Source organism: Pituophis catenifer, unplaced genomic scaffold (assembly GCF_029215685.1).
Source record: "Pituophis catenifer annectens isolate HBS135680 unplaced genomic scaffold, rPitCat1.0.hap2 SCAF_1, whole genome shotgun sequence".
Lineage (NCBI taxonomy): Eukaryota > Metazoa > Chordata > Lepidosauria > Squamata > Colubridae > Pituophis > Pituophis catenifer.
In genome coordinates this window covers 312240158-312261003 of record NW_027256881.1, presented here as the reverse complement: position 1 = coordinate 312261003, position 20846 = coordinate 312240158, and the positions used below count along the sequence as shown (strand labels likewise).

Sequence of the window (20846 nt, the reverse complement as noted above, 5' to 3'; positions counted from 1 at the left end):
GTCCTAGAGAGTAATAATAATAACTTTATTGTCATTGTATGGGTATACACAGTATACCCATACAATTAAATTCACTTAACACCCAAAGACCAGGTCCAACACACATAACAATCCCCAAATACACTCCCACCCACCACAATTCCTCACCCCAAATCACCCAAGCATCCACACAGCAGACCAAATAAGTGCTGCTGTCCAACAGCTCACTGATGGTGGCCCTTTAGTTCATTGTTGAGTGCAATTATAGCTCTGGGATAAAAACTATTCAGAAAACATGTGGTCCGAGTTTTAATTGTTCTGTATCTTCTGCCAGAAGGCAACAGTCCAAAAAGTTTGTAAGCAGGATGGGAAGAGTCTCTGAGAATGTTGTGCAACTTCCTCAAACAGCGAGATTTGAAGATGTCGTCCAGGGCTGGTAGCTGGAGCCTGATAATATTCTGGGCAGTTTTAGTGATTCTCTGTAGAGCTTTTTTGTCTGCTACAGAGCTGCTCCCATACCATGCATGAATGCCGTATGTCAGGACATTCTCAATGGTGCTGCGATAGTAGGACAGAAGTAGATGCTGAGATAGATTTATCTTCCTGAGCATTCTCAGGAAGTACAGCCTCTTCTGTGCCTTTTTTGCAAGCATGTTAACATTCATAGTCCATGAGAGGTCCTCCGAGATATAAATGCCCAGACTAGTGTCTATGGAGATTCTCAATCATCCAGTTCATGCTTGTCCCAAACGTGCTTTTTCAAGAGGCAACTGGGCTTTCTGGTTTTTCTTTGAAGACGTTTCACTTCTCGTCCAAGAAACTGCAGAGCTGAAGAAGGAAAGAAAGCCCAGAAAGCCCAGTAGCCTCTTGAAAAAGCACCTTTGGGACATCCTAGACTAGTGTTTTTCAACCTCAGCAACTTTAAAGATGTGTGGAATTCAATTCCCAGAATTCTCCTGTTAACATGGGGAATTCTGGAAGTTGAAGTCCACACTTCTTAAAATTGTCAAGGTTAAAAAAATACTCCCTGTTGAGTGTTTTTTTTTTGTGAGACTAACAAAGCTTCCCTCCCAAAATATTCATAGGCAGCATACAATTCAGGTGACGAGCTATGAGTAATACTGGTAGACCGTAACAGATGTTATTGTGACACTAACAAAGCTACCCTCCCAAAATATTTACAGGCGACAAGCACTGAGTAATACTGGCAAGCAACGTCTGCATGACAGACATACCCACGGTCAACAATCATTGTTTATTTAATTAATCCTGGGTTCCCACGACACTGGACTACAAACTAAAGCTCTATTTCCCCCCCCCCCCAAAAAAAATAATTGCTTCGTGGCTCAATATGCCACAGGAATACAGCCGGGCCATCTTCGTTTCTGAAAACCAAAATCGCCGACCCGCTTCATTATGCAAGGTTGTGCATGTCTATCGAAAGCATGCTTTATCTTTTGAGGTTAACGAGCACAGACAGGCAGATTTGGCCTTCCCGCTCATCCCAACTTCTCCTGCCTCCCTCCTCCGGCTGCCCCAGATCACTTTCTCGTTTGCAATCCGCATTGGCTCGAGGGGACGAACGATCTTCTCATCCCCCCCCCCCCCCCACGAGCATGAATTGCTGGGCAGGAGCCCCCCGCACCCTCGATGCCCGCACCTTCCACTGAATAAGAGCCAGCGCGCCTCCCAAAAAGCGGCCTTAAACCCGCAGCACCTGCCCGGCTTTGCGCAGATGCGCTGCCACAACAGCAGAGGCTGGTATTCGCCCGGCTCTAGTAGGCGGCGCGCTCCCTCCTTCCCCACCGCTCCGAGCCTTTTGCAGCCGCTGCCTTCCAGTGACACGATGCCGCCCAGTGGATCGTCCAATGAACGGCCGGAGCGGAGGGCTTCACTGGAAGGGCGTTGTCTCGCAAGCGACCTGCTATTGGAGGCTGCCTTTTCCCCATAAGGCTCGGTCTCCCCCCCCCCACTCCCTCCTCTCGCTGGCGTCAGAAATAGAAACGACTCGGTCCAGTTTGGCGACAATCGAGAGAGGAACGCGCCGGCTCGAAGGGCGCCCTGGATTTCCCTGGCTCGCTGTCAGAACGCAAAGGGAAGCCGAGGAGCCAAAGAAAGGACGACTTTCCCCATCGCCAAGAGCTTCTGGATTGCTTGCCTTCCTTCGGCCTTGGAGGAAGCCCAACCCCCGCCTTTATTCCGTAAGGAAACGCGTTACGGTTCTCGGAGCCACAAGGTGCATCGCAACCACCCCCCCCAAAAAAATAACCAAAAAACCCCCAAACCCGGAGCAAAAACGCATCTGAAACGGTTCAGGTTTGAAAGGACGCGTCGGGCACAGCGATCATGGCGCTGGATTTCCTCGCAGGCTGCGTAGGAGGTAAGAAGCGGCGCCCCGAGCGATGGGGAGTGATCGAGGCTGACATAGTTCATGCCACGACGGTGAATGGTTTGCGTAGATCCGGGGCGGCGGGTGGAGAGAGAGAGAGAGAGAGAGAGAGAGAGAGAAAGGCAGTTGCGGTAGGCAGGCGATGGCCACCTCTCCCTCCGCGGCTTGGCGCACTGCAGTGAAGATGCGCTGCCCACCCGCCCGAAGGAGGCCCGGAGGTCTTGCATTCATGCGCAGCCGCCTAGAAAGCGGGGGTGCGGGGGGGGGAAAGGGGGCGAGGGGTGAGGAAGAGACAATCCGAAGCCTCCACGTGAGCGGTGGTTTTTCTCACCTCGTTTTTGTCCTCGGTTCGTTGGGATCGGTGCACCTGGGGAGGTGCGTCGCCGCTCCTCTGCTGACCCCCATTGTCCCTTTCTGAGCCGGGTTGGCTTTTCATACTGCGCAATCGGGGAATGGCTGCTCGGAAACGGGGTGGCTTTGGGTGGGTCGGCGACCTCGCCACCACAGCCCGGCGAGGCTATTGTGCTAAAGCGGAAACCGGCTCGTCCTCTTTTATTTATCTTCTCCTCGACCAGTTAAACTTTTCCAGACCGGGAACTGGTTTTGGCTTTAGGACGTGGCCCAAACCCGTAAGGAGGGTCTGATAGGGAGAAAAATATGTTGTAAGTGTAATGGAACGAAATCCTAGATGTAGCCTTGCAATTTAAAGTCACACTAAAAACAAGTATCTGGACTCTCCATTTGTGGAGTGGGGAGAGTTGAGATATTTTGAAGGCCAAAGCAGCCCAGAACTCATTTCCCCCCATCTCCTGATTGCTCTTTTTGCATGATTTCCCTCCCCCTAATAGATGGGATACACTTTCATTTCTTGGAAACTAAATAAATACCCACTGGGGAAGAATAGACAAAAATTAATTCTTACAGAGAAAATTCTTGAATCTCTTGCAGTTGCTTCCACCAAAGCAGACCCAAACAGACTTCTCTCTCCAGTGATTGCGGGACCATTTTTTTTAAAAGAAATTATTAATTTTCCTATTAAGTGTTTAAGGTCCTTTCAAACTATGGTTTTTATTTGTACTGTCTCCACACAGATTCAAAGTACAGTATTTCTCCGGTCCCTTTCATTGTGAAATCACATGAGAAGGAGCTTCTAATAATCAGTTTATCTGAAGCTGTAGTGGGGTGATGTTACTCTGAGCCCTAGTACATAGCAAATTGTAAATCTTTTGATCTTTTGGCATTTCCCAGCTAGATTCTCTTTTACATTTTACAGATGGGGGCGGGGCAGGGTGTGTGTGTGTGGGAGTGTAAAAAACTAAAAATCACGGGAAAAACTTTTTCAGATTGTTTTTTCCTTTTCTGACAACTTTCTGGTTTTAGTCATAGCCTCCCAGGAATTTTGGCATTTGTTCAAAACATTCAGAAAATTCTTATGTGGGTAATTTAATTTCATTTCCTCATAGTTGTTTTTGATGAAGTCCCAGAACATTGCTTTGTTGTCACGATGATATAAATAAAATTTTCCAGTGTACTCGCCCTTGTTTTCATTTCTAGCACAGGATATTTATTTATTTGTTTTTTATGTGACTTTCCGCCAAAAGTTGAAAGTGGCATATATAGTACTCCCTTCTTTAATTTTTCTTGCAAGCAATCAGTGAATAGTAGGTTGGACTGAAAGAGACAAAGTCATTTTTGTGCCTTAAATTTGTACTTGAAGCTTTCTGGTTCTAGCCCATGGTTGCATTATATTGATTCAGAGATGCTGGTAATCTCTAGCCAATCGAATCCTTCCCTTAGTTACTACCTTCTCTATGTCTTACATAGACAAGCATGCTGTGCTTCAGAAATTCAGCTCCAGCATTTAAGTCATTTAAATGTAACTTTAAAATGGTTTGGCAAGGTTTTAACATATTTAATGCTGCAGGACACATTTGTGTTTTTAAAAGAAGAACTTCAAATGCTAACTTGTTTTAGGATTTAACCCTGCCTTATTCCCAAAGATAATTGTTTTTATGTATATGTATGTACCCCCCCCCCAAGGCTTGTCCTCATTTCCTATAACAAATGCATACAGATGTATCAGTTTATTGTAGTGTAAGCAGCCCAGATTTGTAGACATTGCCTTCCTTTTAGCCTGTGTTGGAATTGTTCACATGATGCAGGAGTCACAAGTGCCCTGCAGACAGGGTGTATCTGTCCTGCCTCCTACAAAGCAGGCTCTCAAGATTTGGGTGGAAAAGATAAGCTCTTCTGAAGAAAAGATAGAAGCAAGATAAAGGGGTGAGGAATGTAGGAGGAGGTGTAATTTAGATCTATTCTAGCAAAGAAAGAGAAAGGGGTGGGATTTTTCCCCCTTTGTCCTGATAAGGAGTGTGGGAGGTTTTATTTGGCACAAAAGGTTTTTCTTTAGCTCAGAGCATCAGAGTACTGATTTTGTGAAGATAAAAATAAAGGATTGAATTTTTAATAGGACATTTGTAACCTTTTGGAAAAGGATTTGTATTAGAGCTATGGTGATGCTTCGTAATTTATTTTCCATCATTTGAGAATACTACCGTGTTTCCCCGAAAATAACACCCTGTTTTATATTTTTTTGAACCCTGAAATAAGCGCTTGGCCTTATTTTTGGGGAGGTCTTATTATTTTAGGGCACATGAAGCAAGATGGAGCTCCTCTTGCCGTCTTACCTGATTTCCAGCTCCATATTTAAATATTTTTGGGGCGGGCTTATTTTCAGGGGGAGGCTTATTTTAGCACATGCGCTCAAAAGCCTGATTGGGCTTATTATCAGGGGATGTCTTATTTTTGGGAAAACGGGGTACCATATAAGCCACTTCTACTATTTTTTCTTATCACACTTGAATTAGTGTTGGGTAAATTTACAGTTTTGCCTGTACAGAAATATTAACCTGTGTGCTGGTTTAACTGCTGTAGTAACATAGCAGTCTTCTAGCTGAACATGCAGAGAATTTATCTACAAAACTTACAAGTATGCAAATTATGTAGTTTTACATATTGAAAAAGTAACTTCATTGATGGGACAGGGATCACATGTCCCTATCATAGCTGTTTCTACTGGCAGAATGCCCTAAACTTGGGCATTCAGATCAGAGGCAGCCTTGGTTCTCTTGGAGCCAAAGGACTTTTGGTCCTCCTGAAAGGTTTCCAAGATTGGAGCCATTAACTTTGCCATCCTGTCCTATTTCCTGGTGCTGCTTCAGATGATTTCCTCCCCATTGAAACTAAGTGATGATAATCAGAGGTGGTATTCAGCAGGTTCTGACCAGTTCTGGAGAACTGGTACCGAAAATTTTGAGTAGTTCAGAGAACTGGTAAATACCATCTCTGACTGGCCCTGCCCCATCTATTCTCTGCCTCCTGAGTCCCAGCTGATCGAGAGGAAATGGGGATTTTGCAGCTGGGTTGGGAATGGAGATTTTACAATATCCTTCCCCTGCCATGCCCACCAAGCCACACCACGCCCACAGAACTGATAGTAAAAAAAAAATTAATCCCACCACCGCCCCTATAAAGAGTGGAACTTTAAGCTTGCCCAGAGAGTAAATATTTAGTTGCGTCCCTTTCTAGATTGGGACTCCCTATGCACAGTCACTCATGCCCTCGTCACCTCTCGTCTGGACTATTGTAACGCTCTCCACATGGGGCTCCCCTTGAGGTGCGCTCGGAGGCTCCAACTGGCGCAGAGTGCGGCCACGCAGTGGTTATGGGAGCGACATGGCATTCCCATATAACACCTCCTGCGCAAGCTGCACTGGCTCCCGGTGGTCTTCTGGGTGCGCTTCAAGGTTTTGGTTATCATCTTTAGAGTGCTCCATGGCTTAGGACCAGGTTATCTACGGGACAGCCTGCTACCACCAATAGCCTCCCACCGGCCAGTACGCTCCCATAGAGAGGGGCTCCTCTGGGTGCCGTCGGCCAAACAATGTCGACTGGCGGCCCCTAGGGGGAGTGACTTCTTTGTGGGGGCACCTACGATCTGGAACGAGCTCCCCCCCGGAGATACAGAGGATCCCAGATCTGCGCACCTTCCGTCGCACGCTCAAGATTTTTTTTATTTCATCAAGCTGGCCTGGCCTAAATCTTCTCCCCTTTTAAATGTAAATTTTAATTTGTTTTTTAAATTATTGGGTATTTTAAATTTGTCTCAGCCAAATTATTTAATTCGTTTTTATTCTATTTTAAATTTTTGTATTTATGTGTTTTATTCTGTGGCTGTTCACCACCCTGAGTCCTTCGGGAGTAGGGCGGTATATAAATCCAATAAAATAAATAAATAAATAAATAAAACTGTTTAGTGAAGAGCTTGAGATGACTTTTCCCCTGCTTGGCATTTTCCCCTTTATTTGACTTTTAACCACCTTATATTATTTCAAGTTGCCAATGATATGCTGTTAAATCATGAAACTTTAAACATGCCTGTCTTTAGCAAACTCAGGTATACTACATGAACTAGATGTTATGTGATAAGACAGGAAGTAGTTTCTAGAAGTATAGTAAGGACAGTGACAACATTGTTTTGTCCCAGCTGTATTGTCCAAGGATGATATCTACTGTTGTGGCTTTACAGACCCTGTGGCAACATTTCCTGTACATTTTTTCAACTGGCCTTTTGTCAGCTAGAATGGCTGGGGGGGCGGGTCATGTGACTGGGTGGGAGTGACATTGAGTTGGCCGCGCCCACCCAGGTTTTGTGGCTCCCAGTCTTTTCTTTTCTGTGGGAAACGGGTCCGAATGGCTCTTTGAGTGTTTAAGATTGCAGACCCCTGCCATAGGGCCCAGTTGTTTAAGGGACTGCCTTTCTCCCAGTTACATCTGACAGAGTGGGTGTGTTCCAGGAGCCATCTTTAAAGTGGTGCCATCTGGTGGGACTCAGGAGGCATGCCTCACTCTGTCACAAAGGCTGCCTGCCCCCTGGAAATAGCTCCCCCTCCACCCCAAGGTTTGAGCAGCCCTGACTTGGGGTCCTTATAACAGGCCTTGAAGGCCTAGTTTTTTTTCTCCAAGGCCTTAGCTTAGGTGGAATATGTGACCCAAGTGCAATTGTGCTATTGTTGTAATTGTGGGGATGTTGGCCCCCTAGTTACTGCTATTTTTTAATTAGTCTTATTGTGTTAGTATTTATTTATTTATTTATTGACTTGCAATTTTAATGTTATTCTATCCTTTTTATTTTCTCTCAGTGTCTGATCTATTTCACCACCCGCTGTAGATGGATTAGTACCTTGCACTAAGGTGTATTTAATGTTTCTATTTTGCAAATTCCTTAATGCATCTCTATTTTACAAAATGGCCTCGATGGCATGGTCTCATGGTGCTCTCTTGTTCATTTCAGGTGCTGCTGGTGTACTGGTAGGACATCCATTCGATACAGTTAAGGTGGGTTTACTTTTTCACAAGCTTTCTTGGAATATGTGATTAGACTGAAGGCAGTACTTGCCCTTACCAATAGAATAGGGAAGGGATCTAGATGTTTGAGGCCATTTAAGTAAAACACCTCCTAGAGACCTTCCAATAGATTCCAGTTATACTAAAACATGGCAATGTCCCATGTTGCATTCAACGTAACACAGAAATGGAACATTTAGAGTTTCAAATTATGTCATCTCTTGTTTGAGGCACTTAAAAAAATGTTCTGAGGTATATGTCTTCAACCATATTTTTAATATGATACTTCAATGGCATCTAATAAATCCTAGATATAGTCTTGAGTGTACATAACTCATTTGTACTAAAATAAAAATTTTAAATGCACTTTCCTTGTTCCTGCTTTATCTGGTACACTTATTTTATTTGCGTTTGAAGCAATTAATTTGTTAATTATATTGACCAGATGACTGTTTGCTGCATGATGAAACAGTCTTGCTGATTTAATGTGCTTCTTCCCATCCAAGAAAAGCTATTGTGAGTTTTCAATGACAATTTTTATTTTCTTGTTTAAGACATGGATGTATATTGGCTGCAGTTGGAAAGTTCAGTAGTAGATTATTTGTCAAAAAAAAAAAAATTAGAATTTGGGTAATATTTGCGCCTGTAAGGAAGTCAAATAATATTCAAAACAGGACTGTGAAATAAGATACTAATAATGGGACTACAAGGATTTCAAGTTGCAAACATATTTGCATTTTTAATTCAGGGAATCCCTCACTAAAAGGTTTATTTTGGAATATGAATGTGCAGGGTGAAGCTATATGCTAAGAATATAAATTAAAACAAATGGACTTAAATCCAAGTATTTTGGCTTGTATGAGAATTACGTAACCTTTTTGAAGAGAAAATGTGCTGAATAACACTCTGTAAATAACCTTAAAAAGTAAAGGAATAGTTAGCCATATAAGCCTTGAGAAATGGAGCTTCTTGGCTTATAAATGCATTTTCTAGTTATTTCCTGCCAAGAAATAATCTTTGATATGGATTCATTCTATTAAATTGCACAGAACTTCTTTTCACATTGTTTCTTATCAGAACGAGTAGGTTTTAGGAGTTACACTTAATCCTGCATATATTATAATGGACAGGTTCACAGAATGAGTTGGCACTCCTGAATTGAAATTTATTTTAGTTTAATTGTTTTGGTGTATTTATATTTCACTTATCACAAAGATGGTATCTCTGGGATGTTTAAGTGGATATTCACTGGCTATCTTACTTTAAAAACAATTATTGCATCACATACCCTCAAACTGTGCCTGGGGACCAAGCTATATGCATTCTTGGAAATATGTTCAATACATTTGCTTTGTAAGAAAACTCTATCATATTTGGGAGGTTACTTAATTTATCACAAATCACCGACTTTTATAATTCGCACAATTTTAACGTGAAAACATAAATAATTTCTTCTATAAATATACATACCTATAAAGCATTTATCTTAAATGCTTAGCTTGCTACCGTGTTGTTAAAGGAACAGTGATATGGCTACTCACACTGAGGAGGGGGAATCTGTTTTGCAGACAGATGTATTTGAAAGCACACCCCACTGAGGGATTAGCTTTCAAGAAAATATGAACAGGATTGTATCATTGCTTTATTTTAATCTAATTTATTTTAATTGCTTTAGTTGTTTTATTTTAATAAAACAACTGATTTTACGAAAAGACATTTATTAAATCTTTGTTAAGCCTTACCTAATATGACAGTCTTTTCCTAATGAAGCTGAATAATGTAGCTAGGCACTATTTTCTCTTGAATGCTAATTTAAAGCAAAGTTTAATAACTTTCAAGTAGTTGTAACAATTAGGCAGGCTGGGTTTGTGGGACGGGGAGGGTAGGGCTTGTAAAATGGGGAAGATGCTGAACTGTTTTGGAACCAGCTCTTCAAAAGGAGACTCCTGCCCCACTTTGTTGATGTAATGTGTACAATTGCTTTGTTGCTTAACTGCCTTTACTTTTTGAGCTAGGGGCTGTCTTCATTAACAGCAAAAGTGTTACTTTGTTGTAGATGACAGATAAGCCTCATCACGGGAGAGTTACCTAGTAAGTATAGACCAGGTGAACATTCTGTTTCTCTCGGTCTTAATTTATTCCAACATTTATGATTAGTTCAAATTTTTATAAACAAGCAAAAAGTACCTTCCCTTTTTTTTTTTAGTTTTTAAACTGTTTCTAGAGTGGAGGGTGTGGGGTATGTAATGCCTTTAAATATAATCTGTATTTTTTTTTTAAAGAAAAGTCTAACTTTTGCAATTTGTTCTCTAGTGTTTTTCTTTGTCCCCTTTTGTGCTTAAAGTTTGTATACCTGTGCTAACAAGCAAAAGCCTCTTAAATTGTGAATTCTGTTTCAGCCTTTCCTTAAATCAGGAACCCATTTTTCATTTCCCCATACAGCTATGACTGCTTTGTGTTAATGAGTTTTAGGTATTGCTACTGGAATGATTTCTGAGCCCACTCTTGGTATGCTTTTTAGTATTTTGAATTGCCAACATTCGATTGCTACTCACCTTTGCAAAATAAGAAGAAAAACTAGGAACCATCTTAATAAAAATGATTTTTTATTAAGAAATGACATAGGGACAAAAATGGAACTCTTACTCTAAAGATGCAATGCTCTTAAGGTTTAAACTATTGTTAGTGTCTGAGATCCTTAAATAATTTTCAAATATCCAGGTTCCAGATTGTTCTTTCAAACAGGATTTTTTGACCCTGTAAATCTAGTGTATAGATTGCTGGAATGCATTGTACTAAGATTATTTAGACTTTTGGCATATTTAAGTTGTGAACCTAAGCTTGTAAAAGTCTTGCAGCTGTGGTCCTATAGAAAAAAAATGTAATTCTATGGCTGGGGAACATTTACACTTACGACTGATACATTTTGAGCTTAGCATTTCATGGTTCTATAGATGAGCAACACTTAAGTCTTTAGAAACATCAGGTGTGCTAATTAAAGCAATAACTGAACAGCCAAATGAGGATTTTCCTCACTGAAGATCATAATTTAACATCCTAGCAAGTGACCATTCCATATAGGATATAACATAAATTTGAGTGGCTCCCAAAACACAAACTCTGTTCTCTTTAATTTATTGTGGCATCATGCCTGCACACATGTACACAACTACATTATGTGTATGCACCCAAAGGTACTATCATACTATCAGCTGATTTTTTTGCCATGTCAGTAATTTCTAATTACATTTTATAGGTACGTCTTCAAGTTCAAAGTATGGAGAAGCCACTCTACCGTGGGACTGTACATTGTTTCCAGTCTATCATAAAGCAAGAATCTGTAAGTAACTTCCTGAATGAATGTGCATGATAGGCCCTTAAGGAGGAGGAGGAGCTATTTAAATAAAAGGAATGTGGTCCCAACACATTGTGTTGGTAGTACTGGAACTGCAAAACCACCTAATAGTTTGAAGGTACCCAGGCCACCTGTCAAGAATGGCCTCCTCCCAAATTTTTATCCAAACAGCCTTTGGATAAAAATTTGGTGGGTTATGCAGAATGTTTTGAAGAAAAAAAAATCAGATTTCTCCACAATTGTTTTTATTGGGTATAGTTAAGGGTTTTACATTGGGTGAAACAAAGTTGATATTGTATATGATAACAGCAGCGAGATTACTGATAGGTCAATACTGGAAAAATGAAGCTATGCCCACCATTGAGGAATGGACTTTGAAGATGGCCAGTTTTGCAGAGATGGCGAAGATTTCAGCATATCTAAAAGATCGCTCACAAGAGACTTATGAATGGGAGTGGAAAAGGTGGATAGATTATGTGCAGAACAAATATCAAACTAGGAAGTATCAAATAGCTTTTAACTGAAAGTATTATATAAAGATAGAAATATTTGAATTTTGTGAAGATGAAAAAGTATATTGGGGGTGGAGGGGTTCAAGTTTTATAAAAAGGGGATTTTGATTTGGATTATATTCTGTGGAAATCCGGGGGGGAGAGGTGGGTTAGGGGGGGTTGGGGAGGGTTAGGGAGGGATGGGGGGGGGAAATGGGGAGAAAATGTAATTGTAAAACTTTTCCAATAAAAAAATAAAAATAAAAATAATGGCCTTCTCCCATAATAAGGATCATATACAAATTGCCCCAGAGATGTTGTAGCACTTCACCAAACTACCATAACTTTTGCTTCGTTTTATTTTAGATATAATTTAATTATTACTTATACCAATATTTATTGCCGAGACTCCAAGACTTTTGTTTACAACAGGTTAAAAAAAAATTAAATAAAAAATAGTAATATAGGTTAAAGCATTCAGGCTCACCTTGATTTAAATAGAATCCAAATCAGTGTTATTCTTATTTTTGTAAGATAGACATAGATGGATACATTTTAATTGTATAATTACTATATTTAGATTGATTGATTGTAAATGGTTAAACCTCACCCTCCTTGTACCTTAGTTTTCTCTTGTTGGTGGTCACCCATCTGCTTTCTCACAACCTGAAATGATTAATTTCATTTCATTTCATTTCATTTCATTATTTTAATTTATCGAATTTCTATGCCGCCCAACTCCCAAGGGACTCTGGGCGGCTTACAGCAAAAAATAATACAACAAAGAACATAGGAAAATTATTTAAAAAACATTTTAAAAACATTTTAAAAACATTAAAAGCCCATGCACACCATTCATGGCCGGATCTCGCAAGATTGCAACAGCAAGATCAATGGCCCCAGGCCTGCCGGAAAAGCCAGGTTTTCACCACTTTCCGGAAGGCCAATAGGGTGGGGATAGTCCGGATCTCAGGAGGTAACTGGTTCCAGAGAGCTGGGGCTGCCATAGAGAAGGCCCTCCGCTGCAGGCCCGCCAGCCGGCATTGTTTAGCTGACAGGACCCAGAGGAGACCAACTCTGTGGGATCTTACTGGTTGCTGGGAGCTATGCAATAAAAGGCAGTCTCGAAGATAGCCTGGCCGTGAGCCATGTAGGGCTTTAAAGGTAATAACCGACACCTTGAACTGTGCCCGGAGACCAATAGGAAGCCAGTGCAGCTCGTGGAGAATTGGTGTAATGTGGGTGTATCTAGGTGCACCCACGACAGCTCGCGGCTGCATTCTGGACCAGCTGTAGTCTCCGAACACTCTTCAAGGATAGCCCCATGTAGAGCACGTTGCAATAATCTAACCGTGAAGTGACAAGGGCATGACTGTGAAGAGAGCCTCCCGATCCAAGTAGGGTCACAATTGGTGCACCAGGCAAACCTGTGCAAAGGTCCCCCTAGCTACAGCTGCCAGATGTTGCTCTAATCTTAGCTGTGAGTCTAGGAGGACACCCAAATTGCGAGCTCGTTCTGAGTGGGACAATTTCTCCCCCCCCCCAGAACCAAGGATGGACAGTCGACATAGTCTTCAGGAGGCAATACCCACAGCCACTCGGTCTTGTCTGGGTTAAGTCAAAACCAAGACTTTACTACATTCTTTTAAACTGCTTTTTCTAATAACTAAACTTTTAGCAGTGAGTGTCAATAGTTGACGGGCTTTAGTAAGATACAAAAAAACATTTAAGGACATAAAGACCAAAAGTTTTTTAAAAAGTGGCCAATGGAAAGTGAGTATGCTTAATTAAATGGGGAATGTTGGGTTTCTTGGGGAAGGAAAAAAAATAAAAAAAGAAAGCCCCACTTAAACTATTTACATTTCTGTGATTCAATTTATACATGATTATTTGGAAATAAGACATCCTGAGTGTAATAGGACTTAGTCTCAGGTAAGTGTATACAGCATTGCAGTGTTAGACACACGGTATCCAGGTGAATACAATAACAAACTGGTATTTGTTATTGTGGAAATGTGAATGTAACATCTCCCTGTGTCTTCTGAAAACAGTTATGTCCTAGAATCACAAAACAGATACTAAGCACAGAACTATGATCTTGGGAAAAGGCGGGGCTCCTTTAAGGCATAGCAGATGGATGCTATGTACATGTTCAAAAGATAAATTCTGGAGATAAATTCTGAAATATTGCACAAAAATATTGCACTCTCATCCTCACTAGAAAATATCATAGTATAGTACAGTAAAATCCATAACAAGCCACAAAACAATAACAGCAGCAGTAGCACTAGTGGCACAGATCTTACTGTGGCTGATAATCTCCAAAGGCCTTCCAGGCTTCACCGTCATCCAAAGCCATGAGATGACATTCTTCCATAGTTCCATCCATATTTAAGTTTAGTTTAATGATGCAAATTGGGTGGATGTTTGATACTCCTAGCAGGTAGTGAATAAATGTAAATTCACTCATACCTAGTTGTAACAGAAGTATTGCTGTGTGGGAATATTGCAGTAACAACTGCAATACAAGTTTAGAGTATATCCAGAGATATGCATAGTAATTACTGTAGACCACGGGTGTCAAACTTGATTTCATTGAGGGCCACATTACGTTTATGGTTGACCTTGGGGGGCTGGGTGTGTGTGGCTGCAGTGGATGTGGCTCCGGGGTGGGGGGCGGCTAACTTCCTGCCTCCTCATTCCCACCTACCCTGTTTCCCCGAAAATAAGACATCCCCTGATGATAAGCCCAATCGGGCTTTTGAGACATGTGTTAAAACAAGCCTCCCCCCAAAAATAAGCCATCCCCAAAAATATTTAAACGCAGAGTTGGAAATCCGGTAATACGGCAAGATGAGCACATCTTGTTCCACGTGCCCCAAAATAATAAGACCTCCCTGAAAATAAGGCCAAACACTTATTTCGGGGTTCAAAAAAATATATGATAGGGTCTTATTTTTAGGGAAACACTGTACCTACCTGCCTGCCTCCCTCCCTCCCTCCCCGGAAAGCCATCTTGTTCCTTCCTCTGCACTCGGGAAGGAACGAGGGGAAGGGGAGAGATTGGCAGTGCTGCCGGTACCTTTGCTTACTGCACCTGTGGCTTTCCCATGCAGGACGGTCCCAGGGAAAAGGAAACCACATGGCCTGCAAGGCCAGGCTGGCAAACAGGCCATGGAGGCACTGGTGATGGGTATGGTACTGATCTATAACTGGATGGTGGCTATCTGGCCTCCAACACGGTGAGCCTTAGAGCCATGCCTTGGCCCTGGCCAAGCGCACAGGAGGTGGCAAATGCCTAAGGGCAGGGCTAAGATGCTGCCCTGGCATCTTAGCCCTGCTAAGGGCACGGCTAAGACAATGTCCAGGCCCTGATGGCGGCCATCAAGTTATTGATTAGTGCCTGGTTGGCCTGAGCCGGGGTCCTTCACTGTCTCAAGGGCAGCTGCCACGGGCCAGATCCAGCCCGCAGACCTTGAGTTTGACACCACTGCTGTAGACCATGCATATGAATGTGTTCCTGTTTTATGGCACGATGCTTAATTTCATTAGTATCCATCTCTGCCTCAAAGTTTTAGAAGGCTTGAGGGAAACACTGAATTACTTCCATTTATGCCCCCAAACAAATCTCACACAATATTGATGCTTTTCTTGCTCCTTCTATTAATCTCAGTTCCTCATTTGCAAGATGAAAACTTCAGGATTCATATAGAAAAGAACATCAGGTTCCTCATAGCTGTATAAAGATGTGCATTTGATTTCTAAAGGGATGTGCTCAGTAGAAACGGAGTTCAGTTTGCACTGATAATAACTCCAGCAGTTAGAGGTAATCGTTGTTCATCTCCTGATCATTAATGGTCTCTGTTTTGTTAGAACATGAATCCAATCCAGATTAGGGAGGTGAAATATGCTTTGTTCATATTCTGATATTAAATAAGTAGCTGCCAAGTGTAAAAAATGTAATATGGGCCAGAGTTTCTCAAGCTTTCTGGGTTGACGGCCCAGAGGTCGGAAGGGGCAGATGCCTTTATGCATGCATGACGGAAACGGGTTTGGAAACCCCTGATAAAGGATAAGAAATAGCAGAACCTTAGAAAACTGTAGCTGCACATTGAAATGTGTGGACTTCGAAATTGTGGGATATCTTTGGCATTTGGGGGGTTGCTCACAAATATTCAATTGTTTTGCTGCTGAAAAAAGAGCAGATCTTTGGGATGTGATTTTGGGGTAGGGCAAGTTGTCCTGTCCCAGTCTAGGGGTGCCATGCCTAAAGGATAATTGAGATCTATCTATTGATGTGCAAAACAAAACATTTGCAGAATGTTAACAGCTTATTGTATGTTGCTTGAGAAAAGTCTTAACATTCCTGCTCATCATCTATTTGTTTGTTTTGTTTTCCATCTAGGCTCTTGGACTTTATAAAGGTATTGGATCGCCTATGATGGGCCTCACCTTCATCAATGCCCTTGTCTTTGGTGTTCAAGGGAATGCTCTCCGTGCTCTTGGAAAGGACACACCTGTACATCAGTTCCTTGCAGGTTCAGCAGCAGGCGCCATTCAGTGTGTGATCTGCTGTCCTATGGAACTGGCTAAGACACGGATGCAGCTGCAAGGAACAGGGGAATACAAATTGAAGTCCAAGAACTACAAAAACTCTTTGGACTGCTTGGTGAAGATCTATCGAAAGGAAGGCCTGAAAGGCATCAACAAGGGAATGGTTTCCACGTTTCTGAGAGAGACCCCCAGCTTTGGTTTCTACTTTTTAACCTATGACTGCCTCACAAGATATCTGGGGTGCGAAGCGGAAGATAATTACATTGTTCCCAAACTTCTTCTGGCAGGAGGCATGTCTGGCATAGTCTCCTGGCTCTCTACGTATCCTGTGGATGTCATCAAGTCCCGCCTTCAGGCTGATGGAGTCGGAGGCGTTGTACGGTACCAGGGTATTCTGGACTGCATTAGAAAAAGCTACCGGGCTGAAGGCCCAAGGGTGTTCACAAAGGGTCTTACATCCACCTTACTTCGGGCTTTCCCTGTTAATGCTGCAACATTTGCCACTGTTACAATATTCCTTACATATATGAGGTCGGAGGATGGCCAGATCAGAGGCGATTTAAGTGGATGTGAGGCTGGTCCAGTGATCCAACAACCTTCAAGTTTTTAAATTGACTGGAAGATAAAGTTGTACCTGTTACATGTAAGATGTCATCTTTTTTTTTTTTTAAACAATATTTGGATACCAAGAGTATACATTCTGTATAAAGCATCTTTTTAAAAATCTCATTTATAAAAGCAGCTTAAAAGCAGCTTTAGGAAGACTCCGAGTTGACTCTAGAAACTCGGGACAATAAAAGGATTTGCCCTTTGAACATGTGCTCAAACCACATCTGCTGGATTTTTCCGGTGTAGCCTTGACTCCAATCCCCACAATCCCCAGCCAGCCAGCACATTATTAAGGAAATCCAATGCAGTCATTAGTTGAAGTCAGTTTCAACGTATTGCAGACAACTCAAAATGGCTACTACATCTATCAACCCTGATGCTAAATTTCTATTCAGAGTCTGTTCAAACAAGAAGAGAAGAAATGGAGCTTTGAACAGATAATGAAGGCTTGTATGCACAGATGTTACGCCCCTTTCATGTTTATTGGGAGCGTAGGACTAGGGCCAGCAGCATTCTTCTCTCAACGCACATTAAAAGGTCTGGATGGATTTTCTGTTCTGGTTATTGCTCAGTCTGACTACTATATTCGATTTAGAGCCGATTGTCCTGGTAAATGTAGAGTAAAAAAAAAAAAAATCTGTTTCATTTTCCTGCACTTTATCCTAGGGGAGCTTGTGTTTTTCCAAATAATTTTAGCTTATAATTTACAACCATCTGATCAGTGGTCCTCCTGATGGGAACTGATGGAGATGAACAACAACTGGAGAACTACAAGCCTTTCCTTGATTCTATATTTTAATAGCCTGTCGCAAGTCATTCTGTAGATAATGTAAGCTACACTTTTTACCATTCTTGTTAATTAGCAGTACTTGTCAGGAAGCCTGTAGCCTCTTCCTGCTAATTGTGAATATTTTAGTACCGTGTATGAACAGCCTGCTTTATTATTTGATCAGTATGCAATAAGATCAGTATCTCAGTCATGCTGTTCAGCATGTAGATGCTTTCCTGCTATTTTTAGATTATGGTTTGTTTTTCTGTGTTACTATTTGCATTTGGCTTTTAATTTTTTTTTAATGTATCCAGTTGCATCTTGTAAATATTTAAACATATTTTAGTTACTATGTTTTGAGTTGGAAGCTAGCGTATATCTAGAAACCTTGTTACAACCCAAAATGTAGACTATTGTTTTTAGGGTGATGGTGATAGATGTGCTTAAATTATCATTTCTCCATTACTGGGGTGTATGCGCATAATTATGAACTATATGTAATAAGAAAGGATGAAAGTATATTTAAATTAATTTAACAGAAGTGTGTTTTAGAGAATTCAATAATGAAAACAGAAGTCAAGTTCGGTAGTTTTGGAAACTTTCGTGAATAAGAGACCTGACAAACTGTTAAGCCTATTTCATAGCATCCTTAAATAAGAATGCTGCAACATTGTCTCACTGACATCAGCAATAGTACTAAGTTAATTGGGTTTTATTGACAAATGTTTAAGGTTGCAGTACTATACACACTTATCTGGATGATTAAACTCCAGTTGGGCTGATTTCTGAACAGCAATAAATATCATTGGCCTAGTCATAATATCTCTCAAGGTGTGCAAGGTATACAGTCTGGCCAGTCAAACATCTATTCCACATCACTAAGTGAAGAAATTTTTTTTACACTAAATCAGAATTTTGGCATCTCCTTTTGTAGTAATGAGGTCTGTAGGGGTTTCCTATAAGTATTAAGAAATCTTAATTAGCTTAACCAATTAGCTTAATTAATTAGTAATTACAGGTAGTTTTGTTTCTATCCATATCCTCCTCACTTAAAGATCTGCTCATAATAAAGCTGTTGTGAGCAGAAAAAAACATTTCTTGAATTATATGCCAACATTTTCACATGGACTTGAATTGGATGCCTTGGAGGGGGAGTTTGGACATGCAGAGTATTTTTCCAAATCAATTTGAGGAAAATCAAATTAAACCAATTTAATGTTGTAATTCAAATTGAAGCCATTCAGCACAGTACTATAGGATTGGGTACAATGTCTGCTCTGGTTAATTTCCTCACAAACTGTGTCCCACAATAACAATGTAAATGTGCTCATTCAACTGAGTTGGGCAAAAAGATGATGTGAAATTCCTCAAGTGCAAAGCATGGATTAACTCTGCCACTTACCCATTCAAGAAATACAGTATGTAATGTGAGATTGCCAAGCAGCAAGAACTCGGTGTAACATTTCAACTGAAACTTAAAAGAAGCAGGATGTAAGACAACTTCATACTATTTGTCATTGCCTCTAAGAACACCTTGACATTCAACCAACTATTTGGCACATATAGTGGGTCATTAAAGAGCCTTATAAATTGCAGTTGCACCATTAACTTGGCCCTGCAATATATAAATTGTTTAAACACCATGTTTCTCACATGCTTTGAAGTACTTCCTATTATTTTTTCCATTGCTGCCATGAAGAATGTGCAAGCCCAATGAAAAAAGGTACCATTTGCAGATTTAGCTTTGGATCAGAGCCTACATAGTTATGGGTCCAAAACATCAGCTGAAGGCCATTATTATAGCTGTTGAATAGACAAGATGAAGAAAAACAGGTAGAAAAACTAGCAGCGTGATATAGAACAGAGGCTCATATGTAGAATGTACCGTTAACTAACTGCAGTGGAAGATATTTTTTGGGACAGGTGCAATATGTCTGTTTGGACTCTTTCTAATAAAAATCTAGCTGATTATTTTAATAATAATTACGCTGGAGAAACCTATAAAACTGGATTGCTGCTTCTATACCATGCAGGTATAGTGGATGTTTTGGCACTACTTGCAGGGACATTCAAATTGAATGTGAAACCCAAGTTGTTTGTTGTGCAACGACACTTATCTTTTTTTTGTACAGTATTCTGTAAAAATAAATCTTTTTTTAAAAAAAATGTAGTTCTTTCTTTGGTGGAACTATTATCTCCTAAACTAAAACAAGGATAAGCAACTTATGGGCACTGAAACCCCTCTGGTAAGAATTTACAAAAACTTTTATGGCTTTTGCAAAGTGGAAAACATGTACCGTAATACGAATCCTAATAAGCATAGTTCAAAAATCTAGAAAATTCCCCATCTATCGGCAGCTCAGCGGTTCAAATCCCTAGTGCCACGTAATAGGGTGAGCTCCCGTTACTTGTCCCAGCTTCTGCCAACTGAGCAGTTCGAAAGCATGTGAAAAATGCAAGTAGAAAAATAGGGACCACCTTTGGTGGGAAGGTAACAGCGTTCCGTGCGCCTTTGGCATTTAGTCATGCCAGCCATGACCATGGAGATATCTTTGGACAGCGCTGGCTCTTCAGCTTTGAAATGGAGATGAGCACCGCCCCCTAGAGTCGGGAACTACTAGCACATATATGCAAGGGGAACCTTTACCTTTTAACCCTTCAATGTTAGATTTTGCCCTTGGCCTGCAAACGATTGCCCACCTTGGTACCAAGCCAAGATCCCTTTATGGTGAAGCATTTTTGTAAATCAAGAACTAAAAAAGAAACAGTACATATGCTTCATTCTTCATGTGGCAATACAATCCACTAGGTATCCCAAGGTTCTTCTACAAAGGTCCCTTGTCTGAGATAGAGTTTAAACCAGGGGTGAAATGCTCCCTGTTCGGACCGGATCACCCGATGCGGTAGCAATGGCAGTGGGTGGTTTGGAGAACCGGTAGCAAAAAATCCCTCCCCCCCCCCCCACCATGCTAAGCTGAGCCACACAATCATCAGAGGCTTTCTTTTTTTTAACTTTTAAAAGCATTTTTTCTACAAATTCCTCCGCTGAAAAAATGCTTTTAAAAGATAAAAAAAATCCTCTGATGATCGCGCGGCTCAGTTGGGATCGTCAGAGGCTTTTCAAAGCATTTTTTTCTGCAACCTCTTCCGCCAAAGAGGTGGTTTAAAAAATGCTTTGAAAAGCCTCTGCCGATCAGGCAACACAGCTGAGATAGCATTCTTTTAACCACCTCTTCCTCTGAAGAGGTTGCAGAAAAAAATGCTTTAAAAGTTTCTCTGACGATCCCAGCTGAG

General features: G+C 41.2%; 1 protein-coding gene across 2 annotated transcripts; it reads left to right on the top strand.

Annotated features, from left to right (window-relative positions):
* Positions 1-1961: 1961 nt before the first annotated feature.
* Positions 1962-19712, top strand: SLC25A29 (solute carrier family 25 member 29). 2 transcript variants are annotated; one of them, XM_070941894.1, is made up of 4 exons: positions 1962-2359; positions 7722-7765; positions 11031-11114; positions 16026-19712. In XM_070941894.1, exons 1-4 carry the CDS (start codon positions 2326-2328, stop codon positions 16782-16784), a joined length of 921 nt encoding a protein of 306 aa, XP_070797995.1. In that variant the 5' UTR covers positions 1962-2325; the 3' UTR covers positions 16785-19712. The 2 variants fall into 2 exon arrangements, with proteins under 2 accessions (XP_070797995.1, XP_070798006.1); XM_070941905.1 differs by lacking the exons at positions 1962-2359; positions 7722-7765 and adding an exon at positions 8740-9865.
* The last annotated feature ends 1134 nt before the right edge of the window (positions 19713-20846 follow it).